The sequence below is a fragment of the Etheostoma spectabile genome, chromosome 1 (genome assembly GCF_008692095.1).
Source record: "Etheostoma spectabile isolate EspeVRDwgs_2016 chromosome 1, UIUC_Espe_1.0, whole genome shotgun sequence".
Taxonomy (NCBI): domain Eukaryota; kingdom Metazoa; phylum Chordata; class Actinopteri; order Perciformes; family Percidae; genus Etheostoma; species Etheostoma spectabile.
The window spans coordinates 5,219,972-5,243,913 of record NC_045733.1 but is presented as its reverse complement, the minus strand read 5'-3'; the positions used below and the strand labels follow the sequence as shown (position 1 = coordinate 5,243,913).

General features: G+C 40.9%; 1 protein-coding gene across 1 annotated transcript in view; it reads left to right on the top strand.

The window, feature by feature from the left end:
• The window catches only part of furina (furin (paired basic amino acid cleaving enzyme) a), a 72,932-nt gene extending 58,698 nt beyond the window's left edge, over positions 1–14,234 (top strand). The window contains 9 exon segments of the mRNA XM_032521368.1: positions 105–277; positions 1,540–1,752; positions 3,801–3,905; positions 4,825–4,927; positions 5,172–5,289; positions 8,367–8,546; positions 10,012–10,136; positions 11,306–11,428; positions 12,544–14,234. Coding sequence (XP_032377259.1) covers positions 105–277; positions 1,540–1,752; positions 3,801–3,905; positions 4,825–4,927; positions 5,172–5,289; positions 8,367–8,546; positions 10,012–10,136; positions 11,306–11,428; positions 12,544–13,151 — 1,748 coding nt within the window. The 3' untranslated portion in view covers positions 13,152–14,234.
• The last annotated feature ends 9,708 nt before the right edge of the window (positions 14,235–23,942 follow it).

The window sequence follows — 23,942 nt, the reverse complement described above, 5'->3', positions numbered from 1 at the left end:
TAAACTTTCACTTACCAAATAGTATGTATGTATTAAGAAAACCTTTATTTTGTCATGTGGCGTGTATCTGAATGTGTTGTGTGCATGTGCAAACGTGGATGCAGGTGTGCGAATGCTGGACGGCGAGGTGACTGACATGGTGGAGGCCCAGTCCCTCAGTCTGAATCCCCAACACATCGACATCTACAGCGCCAGCTGGGGCCCAGAGGATGATGGCAAAACTGTCGACGGACCTGCCAAACTCGCAAAAGAAGCTTTTCTGCGTGGAGTTACAGAGGTCTGTGTGTCTGTGTGTGTCTGTCTGTCTGTGTGTGTGTCAGAAATTATTTACTGCCTGTGCTTGGCTTCCTTTCAGCAGTCAGTAATTGAACTATTCAAGCATGAGAGAACACAAGCGGAAAGAACAAAGCAATTTTTGACCCCAACTATTATGAATGGAAGGGAATGTCCTCTAAAAGCCACCAGGGAGGGAAATCTTGGAAAATGAATAGAAGCAGCACTGACAGAAATTAACTAACTATGAACAGTTTTTCTTTGAAAATGTATTGTTAGTTGAAGGGCACTTTTTAAATTGCTATATCATCTTTTATCTTTCAGCTCTTTCTGTATGTTGCCATGTGGTCTCTTCAAGTGTGAATTAAAAAAACTTGTTTTGTTGTTGTTGAAATTTTTAGCAAACAGTTACTGCAGCTTTGAATAACTTGACAAGCATTTCTAATCAAAAGCTTCCAAACGGAGATTTTAACGGGGTCATTTTGAAAAGTAGTCTGTCAGCATTTAGCAACGTGGCAATCTGAATATTAACCAAAAAGAAACTAATGCAATCCTGTAACCAGTCTTGTTGATGATGTTAGCGCTTGTTTAAATGCACTGGAACGTATCAGATATGTAAAATGAACAAGTCAACAGATTAATAAGCATACAGATCACATTCCAGGCTCTTACACTTGCACTCCATGAATACACACATCCATCCAGCTTTAACTGACTCTTGTTATAGAGCAGTAGGATTCAAGACATGTTCCATAAAGCTGATTACAACCACTGACACTGACTTCTAAGACAATTGCCACAGTGACTGCTGTCAGATGGTAGTGTGGGTGGTGGATAGCTGGGTTTGATCAATGCCGAGAGAGATGGTTCCACTCAGTACAATAAAGCGGCTCTTAGATGAAAATTATTTCACTTCAAAGGCTGAGAGGTTGGATGATTTATTACAATGAGCTGTCATATAGTGCGTTTTTGTTTAGCAATGCTGTCAGGCGATATTTAGCTCTTTTAAATTTACTGAGTGATCACCCCGGCCTCCGGATGTACAGTATGCTGCGTTTTTAATAGGCCCCTTTTGAAATGAGCCCTGCAATGAATTTGCCCTCCTATAATTGGAATTCCTATTAAAGATTGAATAGGATTGTGTTCTTTTCTCGTTTGTGGTGATCCAAGGGATTAATGAATGAATGAATGACTGAATGAATGGGTCTGTGGTCGTTTTCTTCTTCTTTCTTTTCTGTTTTACTGAATGTACTGTATGATCTCCAGGGTCGTAGTGGTTTGGGCTCCATTTTTGTGTGGGCTTCTGGAAACGGCGGGAGGGAGAAGGACAGCTGTAACTGCGACGGCTACACCAACAGCATCTACACCCTGTCCATTAGCAGCTCCACCCAGAACGGCAACGTCCCCTGGTACAGCGAGGCTTGCTCCTCCACCCTTGCCACCACCTACAGCTCAGGGAACCTCAACGAGAAACAGATAGTGAGTTGTGTCTTTCTCTCATTCTCTTCCTCACATTATCTGAGAATCTGCTTCCCTGTCTGTGGTGATAAAGGTTGGATATTTATTTCCAAGGTGAAGTTTACTTGATCCACAGCTTCCTTATCGTTGCTGCAATGTTTGAATGACAAACACTTAACCAGGCTGTATTCTGGATAAGTAGCAAGTAGCATAACAAAGCATTTTTTTTTTACATTTTGAAATCTTTATTGTTTTCATCCATATTTACTTGCTTTCAGTCTTCATCTTCCTTACCTTTGCACATTGTTGTGTTTCTTAGCGTATTACCCCCACCTGTAGATCACTGGAATAGTGGGAAACCACTGGCAGGACTGTGCATCGCATTACCCAGGTGCACATGCATGTGCATCCCTGTGCATGTGCACTGATTTAAAACATATATCCATAGAGGTACTAGTGATCAAAAACTCTTTAATCTTTAAAGTCATTTATCAGCAATATGTTAGCTGGTTTTCAGACTCTCAAATTGGATAATTTGGAGATGCTTCTTGCCCAATGTCAGATGGTATTGGCTTCAGCTCCCTCGCGACCCTAAATAGGTTAAGCAGTTACAGATAATAGATGATTAATTGATTATCAAAATAGTTGCGGATTAGTTTTTATGTAATATGTGATTAGTTGAGTAATTGTTTCAGCTCTATACACACAACACGTTCTGCAGCTTTATTCTGAACCTGCTGTCTGAACCACAGCATGACTTTTTCATTTTTTCCTCCTTTTCTTCTCCATCCATTCCTTCTTGGACAGTTAAAATTATTATGAATAGTGTACAGCTGAAACTCCTTCTGACAATCTGTTGCTGCTTAATATTCTTGTCACAACACAAAATCTCACACACACACACACACACAAAACACACACCACACACACACACACACACACACACACACACACACACACACACACACACACACACACCCCACACACACACACACACATTTAGCCTTTCTTTCTCTAGCATAGAGTCTAGCAGCCAGGCCAACTGGACAGACAGCTTATTACATCTCCCTGACGAGTGGCTGGTCCCTTAATGCCTCATTTAATTGTGCTGTCACTCATGAACGCGGGGAATGAAAAGATGGAGTGGAGAAGAGGGGGTGGGACCTCTCAGGTTTTGCAGGAATGAATATCTTAATGTCTGTTTAGGGATTTTTTTCACTTATATTATCCTTCTCTTTCGATTTAAGCTAAGGGATATGGGACGCTCCAGAATGCATAATTGAAACAAGTCAGTTCTGCCAGTGCATTCATTATTCAGTTTAGTCTGTTAAACGATCAGTTTCTGGAGTCTGCATTGGTCGGCACCATAGAGCAGATTTTTCATTCTGACTGCTTTTGTATTCTTATTAAGTTATGTAGTTTAACCTCCCCTATACCATTACATTGTGGTTGACTGGGGGTGTTTTGTGAAGCATTGTTTTGTAACCTTTATCCTTCTTGAGATTACAAACATACTAGTTCTGCACTGCCTTGCTTTGTTTTTATGCAGCTGCAAGAATTCACTCCTTGCAGCTGCCCAGTTCAAACACAGCCATCTCCTACGGGCCATCATGAAGATTTTTCTACTGTAGCATTTGATCTTAAGAGTCTTGCTCAAAGACATTTGACTGGTAGTGATTGAGAGAGGGTGAGCATAATTTAGATTTCACTGCTTTGATTTTCCAACTGGTCCAGGAAGCCGTTATGACTGAGGACTTCCGCTTCTTTAACCGTTTCTGCCTCCAGCAAATAAGTTTGAGATATTAAGAAAGGAAGTGATGGAGAATAAGCTTTTTTGCTCACTTAAAGGTAGCAAATTCCAAGTTATCAGGTGACAAGATTTTAAATGTCTTGTCAATGTATTTTTTAAAGTGAAGGCACAAGAGCAATTTTGGTAAACGTTCAGGATTTGTTATACTGTGTGAGGACGGAGTTAAAAAAACTGAATTGGAAGAATAATTTTCCATTAATAAATGTCCAGTTTTTGTTGGAGCGGTCTATTTTAGCTTTACTCTGTTCCTGTTCCGTAGGTGACGACAGATCTCAAATCAAAATGCACAGACTCTCACACAGGCACGTCTGCCTCCGCTCCGCTGGCAGCTGGGATCATCGCACTTGCCCTTGAGGCCAAGTAAGTGCTGATCACCATTTTTCCTGAGTTTTACCAAGCCTGGCACTTCTCTCCATCTTTACAGCCTTATTCTAACCTTAACCATATGCATATTTCCCTGACTTTTGTTGATTTAAAATAATTTTAATACTATGGAAAAGGGTTAAAAATATAATTTGTCCTGATCAAACTCTTGATTATTCTAGAAAAAGACTGGTCATTTTCAGAACCATCATGTACTATTCAGAAAGCTAAATTAGTTTGAATTAATGCCCCAAACTTGTTTTAAATTGGTCATTTAGGGGCAGGTAAAATAATCTTTAATAATCTTTTTTTAGCACAGACTTCAAGATGCCCGATTATAAATGTGACACTCTAGTATTAAATCAGGCTTTAACTGCGGGCTTTACATGTTAATGCATCAATTCTGCTTGATTATCCCATTTTATGAACTACTTTTTAACCCCTCTGCCGAAGAGACTTTTCCAGTGCATTTACAAAAATGGCGCTAATCATTCTTATCCAGTCAAGCAGCACTAATGGAGGGAAAAACATGAACGTCAGAACAGTCCTGAAATGGACTAATTAGACTAGTGGAAAAACAGAGTGAGGTGATAAAAGGATTGCAATGAGGAACAGATGGGAAAGTGATTGAGCAAAGTTACTATTCCACAATACAATTACACATTTATAGTTGACCTCCTGTAACCCTTTTTTGTCTTCATTCAACCCTGAGAGCTGCTGTTTGATCTGATTAGTGCCTTTTTTTAAGCCAGTCTTACTGACTGTGTGTGTGTGTGTGTGTGGTGGTGTGTGTGTGTGTGTGTGTGTGTTTGTGTGTGTGTGTGTGTGTTGTGTGTGTGTGTGTGTGTGTGTGTGTGTTGTGTGTGTGTGTGTGTGTGTGTGTTTGTGTGTGTGTGTGTGTGTGTGTGGTGTGTGTTCAGTAAAACCTGACTTGGAGGGACATGCAACATCTGGTCGTACGAACTTCTCACCCTGCCCACCTGCTCACCAACGACTGGAGAACCAATGGTGTTGGGCGCAAAGGTACAGCAACTCCTTCCAAGTTCTTTTCTACCCTCTGCAGTTTGCAGATATATTTGAGGCACATTAACACGTTATGCAGCTACTAAACCTTATTCTATTGACATGCCCTGGAATTGGTTGTGTGAAAGCCTAAAATGGGATACATACTGTAGCTCGTCTGTGACGTTGGAGTTGGGAGAGGAGGCTGCTCTCAGCAGGCCAACATTAATTTGTCTGTTTCCTTTTTCTCTCTTGGTCTCTGCAGTTAGCCACTCATATGGATACGGTCTACTTGATGCCAGTGCAATTGTTGCGCTAGCAGAAACTTGGACCAGTGTGAGGCCACAACGGAAATGTGTGATCACCATGGTCTTTGAGCCAAGGTTAGTACACTACACACGCACACACAGCTCTTTGAATTTATCTCAACACCCTGATTACAAGTGTCTACATATATTACAGCTGCCACATAAAATCTAGTTCACACTAATGAGAAGTAACTGCTAATTTGTTCAAATTAATTTGAATGCAACCCACACAACCTAAACTACATTTTAGTATTAATGTTGTTCCGTTCATTCAGAGGTTCCTCCACTGCCTCACTTGAGTGACAAGCCAACGTTATTGTAAGGCAGTTGTATTTTACATATTTAGCAATCACCCTTACCTTTACCCACAATGTTTTCATCTGTGTCAAAATTAAAATCTTTACTCACTTAACTTCTCAGACGGTTGGTGTCATGATTATCTGTTCAGCACAGCTAGCTGGTTTTCTCCATTTTGTGTTAATAAAGAAAACGGTTTACTGATAGAGCAGCAGGGCAGTCACTGGATCAATGCAGGTCGAATATTTAATTTTTTGCAAAGTGGATTTTAAAATAAAAAGTGTCAGCCCTAACATACAGTACAGTATATAAATAATATCTTTACTGATTTTACATACACAGAAATTTACTCGCCATGTGGAGTACTATTTAGCATTTTAAAACAGCTGTTTAAAGCTATCTCTTTCTCTGGAGGAAGCTTTTTTAAACTTTGGAAAAATAACCCTGAAGTCAGAATATCTTTTGTTGATTTTCATGTGAGTCCTCAAGCTTTATAGAAGTGCAATACTAAATCACTGGAGTACCCACTTTACCAGAAAAGTGCCTCACTGAGTTTTACAGGGGTGTCCTGGCTAAGATAGCAGCAGCAGCAGGAGCACATAGAGCACCGAGGTAAATAACATATGATAAAACATGAAGGGATGAACAATTGAGTGATTGGAGAAATAATTTCATACTGCTACAATGAGACTTTTCAATAAACCATTAAATAAATAGAAGAACAGATACACAATAAATACATTGTTATATACATTGTTTTGACGTAAACTCAGTGTGATTCAGCATTATGTGAACCTGGATGTTTGAGCCACAGTGAGCGATAAGAGACATTGACATTAAACTGGTCCGTAACAGAATGCAGGTGTAGGAGATGCTCCTGTATAACTGAGCCCTCATGCTTTGCTGCAGTGACACGTTATGTCTTTATATTCAGCTTGGCCCGGTGTGTGGGTGTGTTTGTGTGTGTTTGCCCCAGGCGCTCGGCTTGAGAGGGAGCATTTAAAAGATAAATAATAATATGTCAATTCATGTGTTGCTTTCGCTGTTAAGACACTATATTTCTCCTCAGCCATTTAATTCTTCCTTTCCTCGTGTCACAGTCTAAACACAGCCTGACATCTCCTCTTCATTATGCGCTCCCTGTCACTTCCCTCGCCCGGTTTGAGGTTTCTCTCTCTTTTACTGCGGCTATGAGATGCTCAGTGCAGATGGTTCGAGCGTCTGGGAGCAGCAGTCAAGGCAGGTTATTCAATTTACATTTAGGTGTTTAGCTAGCTCACTTATCCAGAGTGTCTTGAAATAAGTCGGCGGGTAGGGCTTCAGTGTCTCTCTCATTGTCGATCATAGCCAGTGATTACATCTAACAGAATCTTGACAGTATGATCAAAAAGGACACCTTTCCATGGAAAACTACAGTACAACATACTGTGTGACAGTTACATGTTATTCTGTGGGTAGAAAGATGTTTTTATGGTTTTCTGAGTGACTGGAGTTTTAAGATCACTGATTTTTTTTTTTTTAATGTTTTTGGTTGTCTTAACCTTGTGTTAACGTTTGGAAAATGGATTGTTTCTTAAAGCACAAAGTCATTGCAAGAAAGCTCCTGTAAATGGTTATGTGTCTAACCAAAAATGTGTGCGCACACTAGGTTCTAAAAGAGGATTTAGCTTGATTCAAATCAGCACCAGGAGTACAACATTTTGCATAACTGCATTCTGAAGTTGACTGAAATTGGACAGATCTTTTCAATAAGCGATCTATGTTTTAGAAACACTGAACGACCAAATGGATGGCAATTCTTCAGGTTTGGCTGTCTCCCATTCTATATTGTGGTTTATTAAAAGCTTTATGAACACTGGATTAAAATACACATGTGTGTCTGCCCAGGGTTATTGCTATAAATAGATTTAATTAAAAAATATTTAATAGAAGATTTTCAATTGTGATGCTGGTTGATTTTTCATAATGAATTGGACCAGATCTGCCGTGAGCTGCTAAATGCCAGGGGGTAAAAAGATATAAGAGCCAAAGTTGATCATTTGTTCTCATTTACATGTTGGTTTATAAGTTTATAGCATATACTTTTATTTTTCTCTGTTTATGTGCTTGTAATAAACATATGCCATGCCATTTGCATCTCCCAGATCTTAAATCTTCCCAGACACCTGTGCTGCAGTGGTAAAATGGCAATGATAAACAAACTTTAGAAGCCATCTGTGTGGTTTTCTATTTCCTTCTCTCATGTTTTCTGACCACCTAGATGCCCCACAAAAGACCCCAAACATGCAAATGTTGAAGTGCTGCATTGCTGATAATTTGCATCACAACAATAATGTGGCCAGTCACTGTATGACTTGTTGGCATCTAATGTAGAAAAGTGGTGTAAATTAACCTTTTGGACTATTATAATATCAGGCGTTTATGTAGTCCTTTAATGCACCGTGAACTCTTTATCCAACTGAACCTAGTGGGACTTTGTCCTAAAACAGTGTCTCAGTTCAGTGATCACAACATTTTGTGTCAGTAAAACCCTGAGTCTTCTGCCTCTTCAGAATTGTTGTGGATGTGTGTAATCTCCTAAGTGAGGGAGTTAAAAGAGGATGTTCCTTGACTTCCAGAAGAGCCTGGTGCTACAGGTTGTGAGACGCTAATGCTGTTAAAGGCCACAAACTCTTCACCTTCTTTAGGCTTTCACTCTGGCCACGAGCCAAATGTCACACTCACACAGTTATCTGGAGTGTAGCTTATCCCAAGCTCAGAACGAGCCAGTAATGATCTCAGCAGCAAACCACTTACAACTAATGCCCACCGCTGTCTTCATGTGTCTTCTTTGTGTCATTTCTCATGTTTGACAGGAACATTGGCAGCCATTTGTTGATTAACAAGACTGTGGACGCCTGCATCGGGACAGACAGCCACGTGACTTCATTAGAGCATGTCCAGGCACGGCTCACCCTGTCCTACAACCGCAGGGGGAACCTGGCAATCCACCTCATTAGTCCTTCTGGCACACGCTCCACTCTGCTCCACCCCAGGTACAAGTACACTTTCTCACAGACAATACAGTACAAGTTGGTAAACACAAACTGTTTACTAGGGCTGCACGATTATAGCCAAAATCATAATCACGATTATTTTTTATCAATTATGAGATCACGACTAATTATCACGGTTATTTGTTGATTTTAACCAAAATAAATGTTATTGTCACATAGGCTATTTATAACTGCTTTCACATCCATATTGTGCTACATTCCTCTTATGTTGAAGTTGTATCTTATACATACTTACAGCTGCAACACGTAAATGAAATTATCTGAAATAAATAGCCTAGGATATATATTTAAATAAATGTATCTCTGAGAGAGCGCCTTCATTTGTTTTCAACAATTACTGATTAAAAGAAATAGGGAGAGAGAGGGAGTGCGGTGGACTGAAGCGTATTCTCATAGAGTCACGGCTGACTCATTATGAATGTGTCCAGCACGGGTTGAATGGCGGGTCAGCGGAGTTACACACGTCATGTGTATGAAATGTCCGTATGGTCACTGCACTGAATTTCAATGAACTATGATATTCTGGCCATGGGTCACATCTGTCGCCCAGGTCCAGCAGGCGCTGTCTCACACGCTAATGCTCTACAAACTGAAGTTAATTGCATTCAATAACTTCTTCTGTGTTTTTTGCCGAAGCGGCCGCAATGACAGAGTTACCAGCGGAAACACTGGTATGAATACAGGTTTGCCTCTCATGCTTAACAATATACAGCTGTGTTAATAACAATTAAAACTGTGGACAAAAGTCAGAAGTGTGTACTGGCGTTGTCGCCGCTGTGTCTCTCCATGTTGCTGTGGAGCCATGTGTGAGTGAATGGGGGCGGGGCTGCACGGAGAGTAAGAGGAGAGAAAGAAACACAGGCACGGCGTAATTAGGTCATGTAACGCAAAATCAAACCATATCAATATAAACAACATTGCTTTGTTTGTGGAGAGGCAGCGGCTGTAAGGACGTTAGGTGCACCACTGCGACCTAGATGAAAAATGTTAGTTGCACCCTTAAGCATTTTGGTTGCACTCTAAAACCCTGTGAGCTAACAGACACAAACTAGTACTGGTCACTGCTGTTGTCTGAAAAACAACACAGACGGGACAAAATGTTGGGTTTACTGCTAAACTGGTAAACGGACGATGTATGACAGACGTATGACCGACTGCTATCTGTTGTGTAATTTTCCTTTATGTTACTCTGTCCTCTGTGACTGTCTACATCTAGAAACTAAGCTGCGCGGTGCAGGGAGCCACTCATCAGACAGTGGTTTACAGAGCGATAGATTGGTTTTGCAAAAAAAAAACGGAGCGTTCTATGAACGCAATGGCACATTTAAAATATTGCTCAATCACACAAATTTGATCGTGGGAAGCTAAAATCGTGATTGTGATTAAAATTTGATTAATTGTGCAGCCCTACTGTTTACACTCCTTGCTTGTGGTTTTCCTGCAGGCCCCATGACTACTCGTCAGAAGGATTTAACGACTGGGCTTTCATGACCACCCACTCCTGGGACGAGAACCCCACCGGGGCGTGGACACTGGAGATTGAGAACGTGGCAGGTGCCAGTGACTATGGTAAAGCAGCATCATTGTTGTTGAGAAATTCAAGAATGAAACATTTTGGGTGGATTTGTCTTCATGTTTGTGTTCATATCTAGAATTTGGTGTTGTCCAAGTTTGTCTTGAATGATTGAATTGAATTTGATATAGGGTTACAACTTGTGATTGTTTATTTATTATGAATTATTTATCAAATGTGTTGAATTCTTTCCAGATTAATTGGCTAATTGTTTTTTCAGTAAATGTCTGAAAATAGTAAAAGATGCCCATTCCAAGTCTCTAGGACACATCTTCATTCAACTATTTTTGCTGTTATGTCTGTTATAACTTTCAATATGACACATTTTTCTTATCTTAGCTTCAGCAGTCTTTTTCTTTTGGCATTCTTGCCTTTCTTTGATAGTGACATTAGAGATACTGACAGGAAACACGGTGGGAGCAGGCAACAAGTGGATTTATACAAGGGGCATTGCGGTCCCGTGTTGCTAGGCCACAAGAGTGGCATGTAATGACCTTACATGAATGTTAATCAACACGCACATTAATTTGTTGAGTCTAGAGTTCAGCTCAATGGATAAGGATTCAGTGCCAGGAGATCAAGTGGCTCCTGTGTCCAAAGTGCCTGTGCATTTGTTCTCTTTATAGGAGCTGTGAAGCTAACTATGTACAGCTCTGCAGCAATCAGTTTTTTTATAGCAGGGAGCACAATAAAGCAGTGAAGTGGATACTTCACTCTTTCTGTTTGCGCTTGTATCATCCACCCACAACAGTCTGCATCTGGACTCATTGTGTCCACGCACAACAAGGAATTCAGAAGTCAAGAAAACCCCAGAAAACAGATCTAGATAGATGCCTCATACCTCCCTCGGTAGCAGGAAGTGATTTACTGAAGTTAAACCTCTCATAAGTCCCCACACTTGAACGAATCTTCAGAGATGTGCACTTTATAACACTCGTATTAAGCACAGTGAAATCATGCTGTCTTTTTGCGGCTCATTTCAAGGAGTCATTTCCTGTCACTTAATGCAGATATCCAAGAGTCTGCAATGAGAAGAGGGTACATTTGCAAAATCCACCCTAGAGAGTGCCAGAGCCTTACTGTTTTTGACAGGCCTACTTTGTCTCCCAGTTAATATCAGTTTTTTAGTATTATTATTATAAATCTCTTCTATCTCTCCACTCAGGCACACTGACCCAGTTCACCCTGGTGTTGTATGGCACCGCCTCAGCATCTTCCAGCTCCTCTGACAAGGCTCAGCCTGGCAGTGACAACTGTAAGACCTTGGACCTGAGGCAGATATGCATCGGTAAGACTGGTATCTCTTGTCCACAGTTTGTTTCTTACATAAAGTCACTGTCACAACAGCTGGAGTGGGGTAATTACTGAGTTATGTTGAGATGTGAAAAGTGAAGTAGCTGGGATATTGAGAGGTGAACAAGATAATATATAATCCCGTGTGTGCTCAGCTGCCTCCCTTTGCATTGCATGTCTCTATGCCAACTGTGGGCATGCTTCTTTTTTTTTTTTTAAAGTTACACAATTATCTTATTTAAACTCTTCCTGCAACCATCATGTCATTATGGAGTTTCAGCATCCTTATTAATTTGAAAAGATCTAACTTGTAATGAAATCAAATAAAATTTCACTGCCCGTCCCTTTTTAATAACCTCATTTAAATGTAATGGTTTCCATACTGCCATCTCTTACCTACTTCAAATACTGCTATAGGCAAGGTCTCAAGATACTGACTGAAGTCCACTTACATGCTTTCTGAAACAGGTACAGTCTGACCTCTACAGACTGTCAGAGGTACTTACATACCGACTGACGAGATCATATACAGAGTCATTAGAGGGTGAACTGAATATCATTTTCATATTTGATTATAACATGTTATGATTATCATATGATAATCAACGCTCTCTGACTTGGGGCTCACAACTACAGTTTCACTGTTTTTGAATAAGTTGACAAGTGCAAGTAAAGTAAATTAGATTTTGTTGGCTCACACTCCTGTTATCAGTTCTGTTACCCCCCACCACCCACAGTTTGTTAATTGCCATTATAGGCAATGGTCTGCATCTGGACCTGCTGCATATGGAAATAGCTCTGTTGACTTAAACATGCTGCTCTCAGCATATCAATTGCAAAGCTTCTTTCATCATCAGTTTTCTTAGTAAGCAAATGTAGCACTAACAAAAGTAAAAATGGGCAAAATTGCCAAGAAACTTTGTCTCACATTTTCCAAGATACCAAACAACCCATGGGTGACTTAATACAGAAATGTCCGACATAACGTACTCTCCTATATTAACTGTGCACTCTGAGCTTTGGCTGTCTGGGAAGGAATCCTGGTTTCCTGTTTTTGGGTTGTCTGACTCATATAACGAGAATAAAAAGTTTTGTTTCTCTGTTTTACAGAGTGTAATGCCGGCTACTACCTCTTTAAGCAAGGCTGTGTGAAAGAATGTCCAGCAGGCTTCTCAGTGGGCTCCCAGCTGCTCAACTACACAGTGGGAAACTTTATACCACCAGCATCCGTCCCAGCCTGCCTGCCCTGCCCACCGCCCTGCCTGACCTGCAGCAGCCTCAGCCCTCAGGCCTGCCTATCCTGCCCCCCCCACAGCTCCCTGGACTCCATCTCCGGCACCTGCCTGCACCTTAACCAGTACATGCGCGAGTCCCCTGGCAGCTTTACAGTGGGCCAGGGGAACCCGGGAATGCAGCCCCAGCTCAACTCTCGGCTGCCCATCACCGTCGCCGTGCTAAGCTGCATGGCCATCATTGCTACCTTCGCTGGCACCTTCCTGTTGCTGCAGCTGCGCTCAGGCGCACTTCTCAAGATGCCGTCTCTGGAGGCTGGCAGCGGCCTCGGGGGCAGTTTCGGCCTCGGGGGAAATAGGGTGGTGTCGTACCGCGGCATTCCGACAGTGTGGGGGGATGATGGGGTAAATACAGACTCTGAAAACGAAGAGTTTGACGTCCAAAATGAGAGGACTGCCTTCATCAAAACACAAAGTGCTCTTTAATGCCTCCCCCACATCCATCTCTCTCTCTCTCGCTTTTAAAGTCTTCTCACCCTCATTTGTCTGATATTTCAGGGCTGTGCTAACTGCCCTCTCACAGTTTTTTCTAGTTTTATTTCGCTTCACTTTTTTTCCTGGCTCTGTCTAACCAGGTTCTGCTGTGGGAGACCTGATGGTAAGCCGTTGTCTGTCAGAGCTCGGGATGGTCCGAGCTTGGCTCTGTTCACACTTGGGCGCTTTTCTATTAAACTGGCTCTTTCCCTCCTCTTGCCCTCAATCACTAACAGTGTCTGTTTGTGTGTACAGAGTCCATTTCCCCCTTGAGCTCTTTTTTTTCTTTTTTCTTTTTTACAGTAAACAAAGGATTATTATTTGCGTCTTTTTCCCCACTCTTTCCATTAGTGCAGTAGCCAGATGAGATTGTTAAATGTGCGGAGTAAAGATGTGAGTGTGAATGTAAGCGTGAATCTGATGAACAATGTACTGCCCTTTTATAGAGAAGCTAAAGCTGGTCCTGTCACATTTAGTACTCTAACTTAAAAGTGAAAGCAAAATTGTATTACGAGGCATGAAATCGGATTAAGAAACATTGATACTCTGAGTGTAGTTTAGTGACATCAACGTCCAAAAGCTGTTCATAAAAGTACCACTTATCCGTTGTGAGTCACAGTGTGTTAAAAAAATGCACAAATCAACAGCATAATAGTTGTCATGGAAATGTCCAGACTTTAATGGTTTAAGACAAACAAAACAGACTGTCTGAGATCTTCTCAGTTGTCTTTCTATTTATGAGACATTATTTTGTATTTACTTTCAGCAAAATCCATCTTTCAAACAGTCTTTTTTATCTGTATAGTTTTAGTTCTAGGTGGGAGAGGGGGCTTTAGTTACACTCAATCTGGAAAGATCTCTCTTAGCTCTGGCAGAACAAACTGAGTTACAAAACTTGCGAATCTTCTTCAGCCACTCGAGATTCAAGATGTATCCCGGTTTAGAAACTATATGTTCTCCTGCACTCATCCCCTCCCCAGCCATCACTTGGATTGGTATCAAAAGAGTCAGATAAATAAAGATAATTAAAAAACACACACACACACACACACACACACACACACACACACACACACACACACACACACACACACACAGGCTACTCCATCAACCCTGAGGCACATTCCCTTGCAGGTATATTTAATTTAATTTCCGTGTTTGATGTGTTCAGCTGAGAGAGAAGCAGCTAAAGTGCCAATGGGACCCAGAACAATATGACTGTTGAGCACAAAAGCAGCTGGCAGGTGTTCAGTTACTTGTGATTGATTCCTTCACAGCAGACGCTGTTAACAATACAACAAGGCTTTCCCTTTTGTCAGAGTACTACAAACGTACATTAGGCGCATGTTATATCTGTGTGTGTGTGTGTGTGTGTGTATTGTGTGTATGTGTGTGTGTGTGTGTGTGTGTGTTGTGTGTGTGTGTGTGTGTGTGTGTGTGTGTGTGTGTGTGTGTGTGTGTGTGTGTGTGTGTGTGTGTGTGTGTGTGTGTGTGTGTGTGTGTGTGTGTGTGTGTGTGTGTGTGTGTGTGTGTGTGCCACACAAGGTCTAGAAATATGTGTCTGCCCTCTGAAGGGAAGGTTTCCTTCTTCTCACAGTCAACGCTCTCTTCTTCGAATCTTGAATGCTGTTTAGAAATTGAGCGCGAGACTCCACATCTTAACAGTCTACTCTGTATTTACCCTCTAGTCTTCATTTAATCTGAATTTCAGATTATCTCTTCAGCATATTTGCCAATTAATTATATTCTGAATGATACTCAGTAACTATTTATTCTGAGATATTTTAATCATTCCTTTAGGGAAGATTGTTTTAAAGAGAATCGTTTTCTCCAGGGCTGGTTATCATCTAAAAATGTGCATTTCATCATACATTGATCGTTGTTGCAATTATGATTTTTCTTTTTCATTTCCAGTACAAAAACAGTGGAGCTTGCTAAGAGAGGTTGTCATGGTGATGACATGCATACAAAAGTGCAGCTGCTCATCCATTTAAAAAATTTTTTTTATCTACCTCTCATAACATTCAGCAAGGTTTCATACGCCGTTAGAGGAGCTGTTTAATGATTATAGAGGTCAAATTATGTATGTCAGATATGAAAACAATTTTCAAAAAAGATTTTAGGAGAATAGGCATGCAAGTCAAATTTATGTCTTAGAAGAGAAACAAGCAATTGTGATTCAGAAACTGTAAAGCTGCTGTGTAAATTCTAGTCTGCTGAAGCGCCTATATTTCCTATAATGTATTGCCTTTAGGATCAGCATTCATAGGCAGGCACATCTGGGCTTTAAAACCTGTTATTGAAAATAGAATTGGTAGAAGGATTGTCCATAGATCTTGTTGGTCAGCGTTTAAGTGCTAAATCAACTTGAAATTGTTGGGCGTGTTTTGTTTTTACTCAGTGTTTACCCGGGTGGCTCCATCAGAGGTGAATACCTTTTTGTTCATAAATTTATGTCACTGACAATCAAAATATTTCCTGATTTTGAGTGCCCAAGCACACACAACTAATTTTAATTTAACCACTGGTGTTGGAAGGCTTTCTCAGAAGGTAATCTTCATAAATGTGATTCATATTGCCAATTGTTAAGAAAGAGGGAAGAAAACATCAGAGAATAAAGAGTTTGAAACCAGTACCTTTCAACATCCTGTTCAAACACATGGATAAAAGATAGGGATGTATGCTCTCAAACACTCAGACACCGCACTGAGCCAGGAAGCTTAATTCATCTCAGATGGCCGGTGCAGGTGTACATTTTGCTTATCGCTACAGTTTTAGTCAGGAAACACTAAAATGGAATGGAAACCAACCCTGAGAATGTGGATCTAGACGAAGTGACCTAAAAAGGAACAAAGCTAATGTTGCTGCAGAATAACAAACGTGTGCTGCATTGCTTTGTGTACATTTGTGCCTACTGCCTTTTAGTCTTCGATCAGTCCCAGTTTAAGAAGGTTGCGCATTTAAAAATGTAATAACTACACCCTCGGACTTGAGCCACAAAATCGTTTTAACTTCCCAGCTTGGTGTGAAGTGTGTAAACAACAGATAATGGGCTAATGCAGCCCCAAAATTGCTTCCATAAACTATTTTCTTAAAGTCTGGATGCTAAGAGTTTGCTTCTTTAGAAGAACTTTAATGTGGAACTCTGAGCAATGCAATTAGTATTGACGCTCAGTCTTAGCAACAATTATCCACTGTGCTTCTTCCCTTGCAAAAGATTTATATTTCTTCCAGAAAGAATACTTTCTTCTCAAGTTCAACATTTTGGGGGTGTTCAGACAACTTTCGGTGGCCTCTCGAGTACCCGCATAAAATGATTGATTCATCTTAGCTTGATGTTGTATTCACTACAGCTTGAAAACTCAGAAAACTTTGTGCATTCAAGTGTCCATTATTTAAGAAAATCATGAATGCTCGCAGCATTAAATAGCTATTGCTTCTAAAGCACAGGGAGCTGCTAAAAACCATTGGCTCCTTACAATGCAAGAATGTGATGGAAAATACACACTAAAAAAAAGGAGGAGGTTCTTTAAATATGCCAGAAAGCAGCTCATCATCATCATAAGGCTGTCACTTCACCGGCCCTTAAGTGTGAAGCCTTTTAATATATAAAGTAACAGGAATGTTACAAAATCAATCACCTTGTCGCAAATTGTCTCCTCTGGCTATAAGGAAAAGACTCCCTCATGGGACTGATGGATGCTTTTTTCTTCATACAGCTGATTTTTTTTTTTTTCACGTGAAGCTCAATGTTGCTTCAATCCTGCCTTAGGATGTAGTCTTACGTGATCAATATGGAGTTGGATGAAGTTAATAGGAGCAATATCTTTGGCATAACCAAAGACAATCATTTTAATGCTGTCTGTTTAGTGTTGCAACGTGCTGCTTTCAGGTTGTCACAGTCCATCAACTCCCTTCACTCGTATTCAAAGTGTTTTGTTGACATCATTCTGTTAAGATCTGCAGCGACACCCTGTATGTTCAGCAGCTGTGGAGGGAGGAGGTAGAATGTATTCCATCTCCATTAACTTAAGGGCTGAATCAGATCTGCATGGGTCTGTGTGTGCACATACTTGTTTAAGTCTAAATGAAACACTTTGTGATTGACGTGGGGGAGGGGGGCAGATAGTGGAGGAGCCCCCTCAGACAACTTTGTCGCCCTCCTCCCGCCTCTTTGTGAGGTTCCTGGCCTGTTGCGGCACACAGTACCTTGCAGATTTGTGACCTATGAATAATGTACAATTATGACTATCTTACATGGGACATTACTCTAAAATAAGGCCTATTTTTGTACTATATGAATGGTGCAGTGTAATTTTCTTGTAATGTAAAGATTTTTTGCTTTTGTTTTTTCCTTTTTATTTAATTGATGTCAATTATAGATTCTACTAAAATAATAAAGATCTATGCAAATTTGAATGTGTTATTAACTTAAATGCTCTTCAAGTAATTATGCTTTGGTGTAGCTATAAAAACTACAGAGTGGTACTCAAATTCATTACTTAAATAAATACATGTTCATTGTTTTAGTTTAAACTGTCAGCATGTTTAAATGGGCTTTTGCTAAAAACAAAGCACAGCTTAGGCTGATGGGTCATTTTGCAGGTATTTGGTCACAAACCAAAGTATTGGGCAAGTTAAAATTACCTGATGATGGTGCTAGTTGTAAGAGTTAAGGGATCACTATAGAGCAGGGGGTCTTCGATGTTTTTTAAGCCAATGATCCAATAACTGAAAGAGAGACAGAGCAGGGACCCCGTACTACATGTATTGGATAAAATTAAGTTCCATATCAAACTGGGGCTACAATAACATGTGGAGTGGCTTAAAGCCTTTATGCATATGCCTTTTTGCATAGAATTTTAAGATATTAAAATAGTCCAATAAGTGTTTGCATGCTTTTATAAATCATGTTTTAATGTTAAACATACGTGTGGCACTCTGAATCCTGTGGATGGCTACCTTAGTGGCTACCTTACCTATAGGCAAGTAAGCCTATCATCAGTGAGGAGTTATATTTGATAATAATATGTTGGACTCATGTTAAGATTTTTTAATTTTTGAAAAAAAACATTTAAAAAAAAATTAACAATACTTTGGAGGACTCTCTAGGGGTCCCGGACCTCCAGTTGAAGATCTCTGCTAAAAAGATTATGATTCATCCTGAAGGGGAAATTAATGTGTGTACTTTCATGCCAATCCTTTTGTACTTGAGACATTAAAGTCTGTAATAAGTGGTGGACTGATACAGAAACACAAATGTTCAATATAAGATCAATACTACTGGTGTATTTCCGAGATGGGAACTCAAAACCTTTTCTCAGAATGCCGCACTTATATGCCTTCTAACCTGTGTGTGTCTTATTTCAAGATACCGCTACCTTTGAAACATTTCCTGCATTTTTTTCAAACATACACTCACCTAAAGAATTATTAGGAACACCTGTTCAATTTCTCATTAATGCAATTATCTAATCAACCAATCATATGGCAGTTGCTTCAATGCATTTAGGGGTGTGATCCTGGTCAAGACAATCTCCTGAACTCCAAACTGAATGTCAGAATGGGAAAGAAAGGGGATTTAAGCATTTTGAGCGTGGCATGGTTGTTGGTGCCAGACGGGCCAGTCTGAGTATTTCACAATCTGCTCAGTTACTGGGATTTTTACGCACAACCATTTCTAGGGTTTACAAAGAATGGTGTGAAAAGGGACAAACATCCAGTATGCGGCAGTCCTGTGGGCGAAAATGCCTCGTTGATGCTAGAGGTCAGAGGAGAATGGGCCGACTGATTCAAGCTGATAGAAGAGCAACTTTGCCTGAAATAACCACTCGTTACAACCGAGGTATGCAGCAAAGCATTTGTAAAGCCACAACACGCACAACCTTGAGGCGGATGGGCTACAACAGCAGAAGACCCCACCGGGTACCACTCATCTCCACTACAAATAGGAAAAAGAGGCTACAATTTGCAAGAGCTCACCAAAATTGGACAGTTGAAGACTGGAAAAATGTTGCCTGGTCTGATGAGTCTCGATTTCTGTTGAGACATTCAGATGGTAGAGTCAGAATTTGGCATAAACAGAATGAGAACATGGATCCATCATGCCTTGTTACCACTGTGCAGGCTGGTGGTGGTGGTGTAATGGTGTGGGGGAGGTTTTCTTGGCACACTTTAGGCCCCTTAGTGCCAGTTGGGCCTCGTTTAAATGTTACGGCCTACCTGAGCATTGTTTCTGACCATGTCCATCCCTTTATGGCCACCATGTACCCATCCTCTGATGGCTACTTCCAGCAGGATAATGCACCATGTCACAAAGCTCGAATAATTTCAAATTGGTTTCTTGAACATGACAATGAGTTCACTGTACTAAAATGGCCCCCACAGTCACCAGATCTCAACTCAATAGAGCATCTTTGGGATGTGGTGAAACGGGAGCTTCGTGGCCTGGATGTGCATCCCACAAATCTCCATCAACTGCAAGATGCATCCTATCAATATGGGCCAACATTTCTAAAGAATGCTTTCAGCACCTTGTTGAATAATGCCACGTAGAATTAAGGCAGTTCTGAAGGCGAAAGAGGGTCAGACACAGTATTAGTATGGTGTTCCTAATAATCCTATAGGTGAGTGTAGGTATTGTGTGAGTTTTAAAGTGTGTTTTCAAGTTGGATGTCCTAAAGAATCCTTTTCCACAGATGTTACAAATATACGGCCTTGGCTGTGTGGGAGCAAATGTTAGCACGCTCACACACTAAACTAGGATGCTGAACCTGGTAAACATGGTACCTCTTTAGCATCAGCATGTTAGCATGTTTAGCATTTAGTTCAAAGCAGCATTGTACCCTGTACAGCTTCACAGAGCCGCTATAGCCTAATTTGAACTGCTACAATACAGGGGAGATAAATGTAGTAGTAAAGTTCAACAGTAGTTTCCTTTGAAATGTAGAAGAACAGAAGACTAAAGTAGCAGAAAATGGAAATAGCAAAGTTAAGTATATGTTACTCAAAATTGTATTTAAGTAAGGTACCTGAGTAAATGTAGGCTACTTAGTTGCATCCCACAAACTGTAGCTATGAAAATAGTTTTCTTCAACATGAATGTTGCCATTGAAGTGACAGCACATAAATCATTTAGTCAACTAACGGTGACATTTGGGAATCGTCCAGTAGCCCACAGCATGATTCACTTTTGCTTCTACACAGTGTCTGCTACCATAGACTGTACTAGCTAAAAGGTGACCGGCAACTGTTTTGTGGTTACTGCACCTACACATTAAGGCAGACATTTCCGCTGTGGTCTGTAAAACAGGTCAGCAAAACCAGAGTTGTGCTATATTGTTTAGTGTATTTCCTTCCCTTCTTCTCTCTGTTCTGTGTAAAGAGTGTATTTGATGATGTATGGCTGGTGTAATTACAGCAATGAGGATGCATCTAACACCAACCAAGTCATAGATACAAGTAATGAAGTGAGACCGGGTTCCTGCTGTGATATAAAGAAAATGAAAAGTTTTTTTATTTATTTTGTTCAACAAATACCCTCAGTAGTTTTCACAGTCTATTGTGGTCTAAAAGTGATAAGCAGTAAACAACAACACTCAAAGAAGGTTTTAACACACTGGTTATTTGCTCAAAGTTAAATAGCTTTGGAAAATATATTTTACACAGCATATTTATATTTTATGTGCAGTAGCATAAACCTGCATCTGCCCACAGGGGCGCTGCCAGGAATTTTGGGCCCCATGACAAAAAATCAAATTGGGTTAGTTTAATAATTTAATATGAGTTTTTTACCTATTTTTTGGGGCCCCTGTCAGTCATGGGGTCTTGGAATTGTCCTAACCGTCCCCCCTATACGGCGCCCCTGCCTGCTCGCAACCGACTTTCAGGTCACTGATGGGAAATCTTGATGCCACACTGCTACAATAACCTGCTCACCAGCTGCTCACATGGACATTTATAACATCAAGACATTAAAAGCCACTTGATTGTTAAAAATACAAATATTCAGTGGTGGAAGCTTGACCTTTAAATACTCATTACAAGTTAAAGTCTTGCATTCAAAACTTTACTCATTTACAGCAAGATGTACTTAAAGCATTAAAAGTAAAATGGCTCCCAGGAGTGGTCTAATGTATTGACGTCCTGAGTTATTCAGTGTGCCAATGTGCTGCAATAGCAGCAATTGGCACAATGACTATTATTGCCCATACTTATTATTATTCCGCCAGTTTTTTGACGCACTACTAGTCCCAAAGCGTTGCCAACACGCGCACCACATTACACCGACAAGTGGGTATTGATCGGGAATGGTGTGCTATGTAGTTTCAACCAGATTTGCCGCGTGGTTTTACCGAAATCGGCAAAAATACGGCCAAAAATGTCCCATAGACATGAATGGGAAATGTTGGGGAAATCGCTCAACATCGCTCAAAACTCCCTCTCTTTGGGATCGTGCTGTATCGCCATACTTTAACGTAGAAACCTGATTAAAAGTTTAAACCGAAGACAAGACTTTGGCGTTTATTGGGCTGAATGGGCGTTCAGATATCAAGCACGGTTTCTCCCAAATCCCAGTTTACGTATCGTCCCGTTTTCAGACTGTCTCAGATTTTCCAATGTGTGTGTATGTGGCGGAATGTTCAGAGTTAGAGTGGGAGACAGAGTGAGGGGCTGTGGGTACGGATATCTGGAAGTTTCCCGAACAAATTGCTCTCTCTCCTCCAGTTTTAACTCTTCAGACTTCATTATTAGTCAAAATTTAGGGTATCTTGTTCCAGTCGCAGCCATGTAACTATGGAGACTATCGGACTTAAATTGTTGGCTGTGATCTACCAACTGTCGAGAGAAATTATGAATAAACCATGCAGCTGGGGACGATTCAATGATTTATTTCCCCGAACAAATGTCTCTCTCTCCTCCAGTTTTACCTCTTTAGACATCCTAGTAGGTCAAAATGTAGGGAATCTTGTGCCGATCGCAGACATGTAACTATGGAGTCTATCGGACTAAAACTTTTCGCGCTAGGCTCACCAACTGCAGATAGACAACATTGGAAAAAAAATCTGGCTCCCTCTCTGATGAAATCACCATAGCAACAGGTTCTGCTACTGAGAGGACAGAGGGAGGGGCTGCAGGACGATGCTCTGAAACAAACAAATGTCTCTCTCTCCTCCAGTTTTAACTCTTTAGACATCATAGTTGGTCAAAATGTAGGAAATCTTGTGCCGATCGCAGACATGTAACCATGGAGACTATCAGACTTAAAGTTTTCACGCTAGGGAACCAACTGCCAATACAACACATTGAAAACGGCTCAGACACACACACCCCTATCATGAGACTGTTCCCTGGCGGCCATGTTGACCAACTGACTCCTAACTGACGTTTCCAATGTGTGTGTGCGTGTGGATGGGCCCCAATAGCAGGCACACTGATAAAATTTCTGCGGAATTTTCTAGTTTTTGTTACTGTTGCACTGACGTGTAAGCATAACTTTACTGCTGTAGGTAGGGTGACCACCTGCTAATAAGCCCAAGGGGGGACAAGTGGTATGTTTCTGAGGGACAATGTGGGACACTGCCTGGCGAAGCGGTGCCCCCCCCACGGGCAGACTCACTAATAAAGGTTTACCCATTTCTAGCACATACCACGTACATGGTATATTAATAATGCCCTATGCCCCTGAACATGTGAAACTGCTGATGTAAGCTCATGAATAGGCCCACCAATGTGTATTTTTTTCTAAATAAAGATTAATATTTTGAAATCTCATACAATTATAATATAATTGACAGATGCACTTCCACTTACGATTTACTTTAGCTATTTAATTTCATTTTTCATTACAATTTATTCACTTTAAATACATTATAATATGAAATTATAGGACTAACAGGAAGTGTAATTGCTCAACAGGAACAGTTTAAACAAAAGAGTCTTCCCAGTCTTCCTAGAACCCACCTTCTCTTTCTAACTGATGGGGGTGGGGGGGTCTCAGACTGCTCAGACTCGGGCTCTTTCTCCAGTTTTTGAATTGGAAAGCCCATTCCTAAAAGTCCCTTCCCAGTGTTTGGTATGCACGTGCGTGCGCTGTCATGACAACGAATAGGAGGGATTTTAACTATTTGTCTGATTTAAAGTCATATTCTGGACATTCTGGCTGATAGAGACGTTTAGAAGTCAGAGAGACAAAATCTGATCAGATCACAGATCATCTCCAGTCTGTTGTTAATTAAAATCAGCAACAGATCTCATGTAGAACACTTTGAGAGCTACAATTAAAACTAGAGACTGTTCCAGCTGATATGTGAGTCTGATTAGATTTTATTAAATCGGAATCGCACCACAGTGTTAAAGTCACTTCCTGTTCTGGAATCGGCTGGAAACTGCCCGACTTTACCGCAGCTTTTAGTGTGTCCCCCCCCACCACCCCCCGGCTGCGGCCGCCTGCTCTCGTCTACTTTACAGGCGCAGTTCATGTCCAACGAGCCTAATGTTCGTTTGGTTGCCTCGGGCTCCAAGATATAGAGCGACCAACTTTTTTTTTGAGCAGCATTGATTATGCGTGACACGGTCTCAATTTGCGGGACGCGTGAATTGGGCTTCAAACGCTGTGCGCGCACGCGCTACGCGGGACGGGTGGTCACCCTAGCTGTAGGGTGAGGCTGTAAACTAAACTAACTACAGCTACAAACTAGAAATAAAAGTATGTGTTAAAAAGTATACTATTTGCCCCTGGAA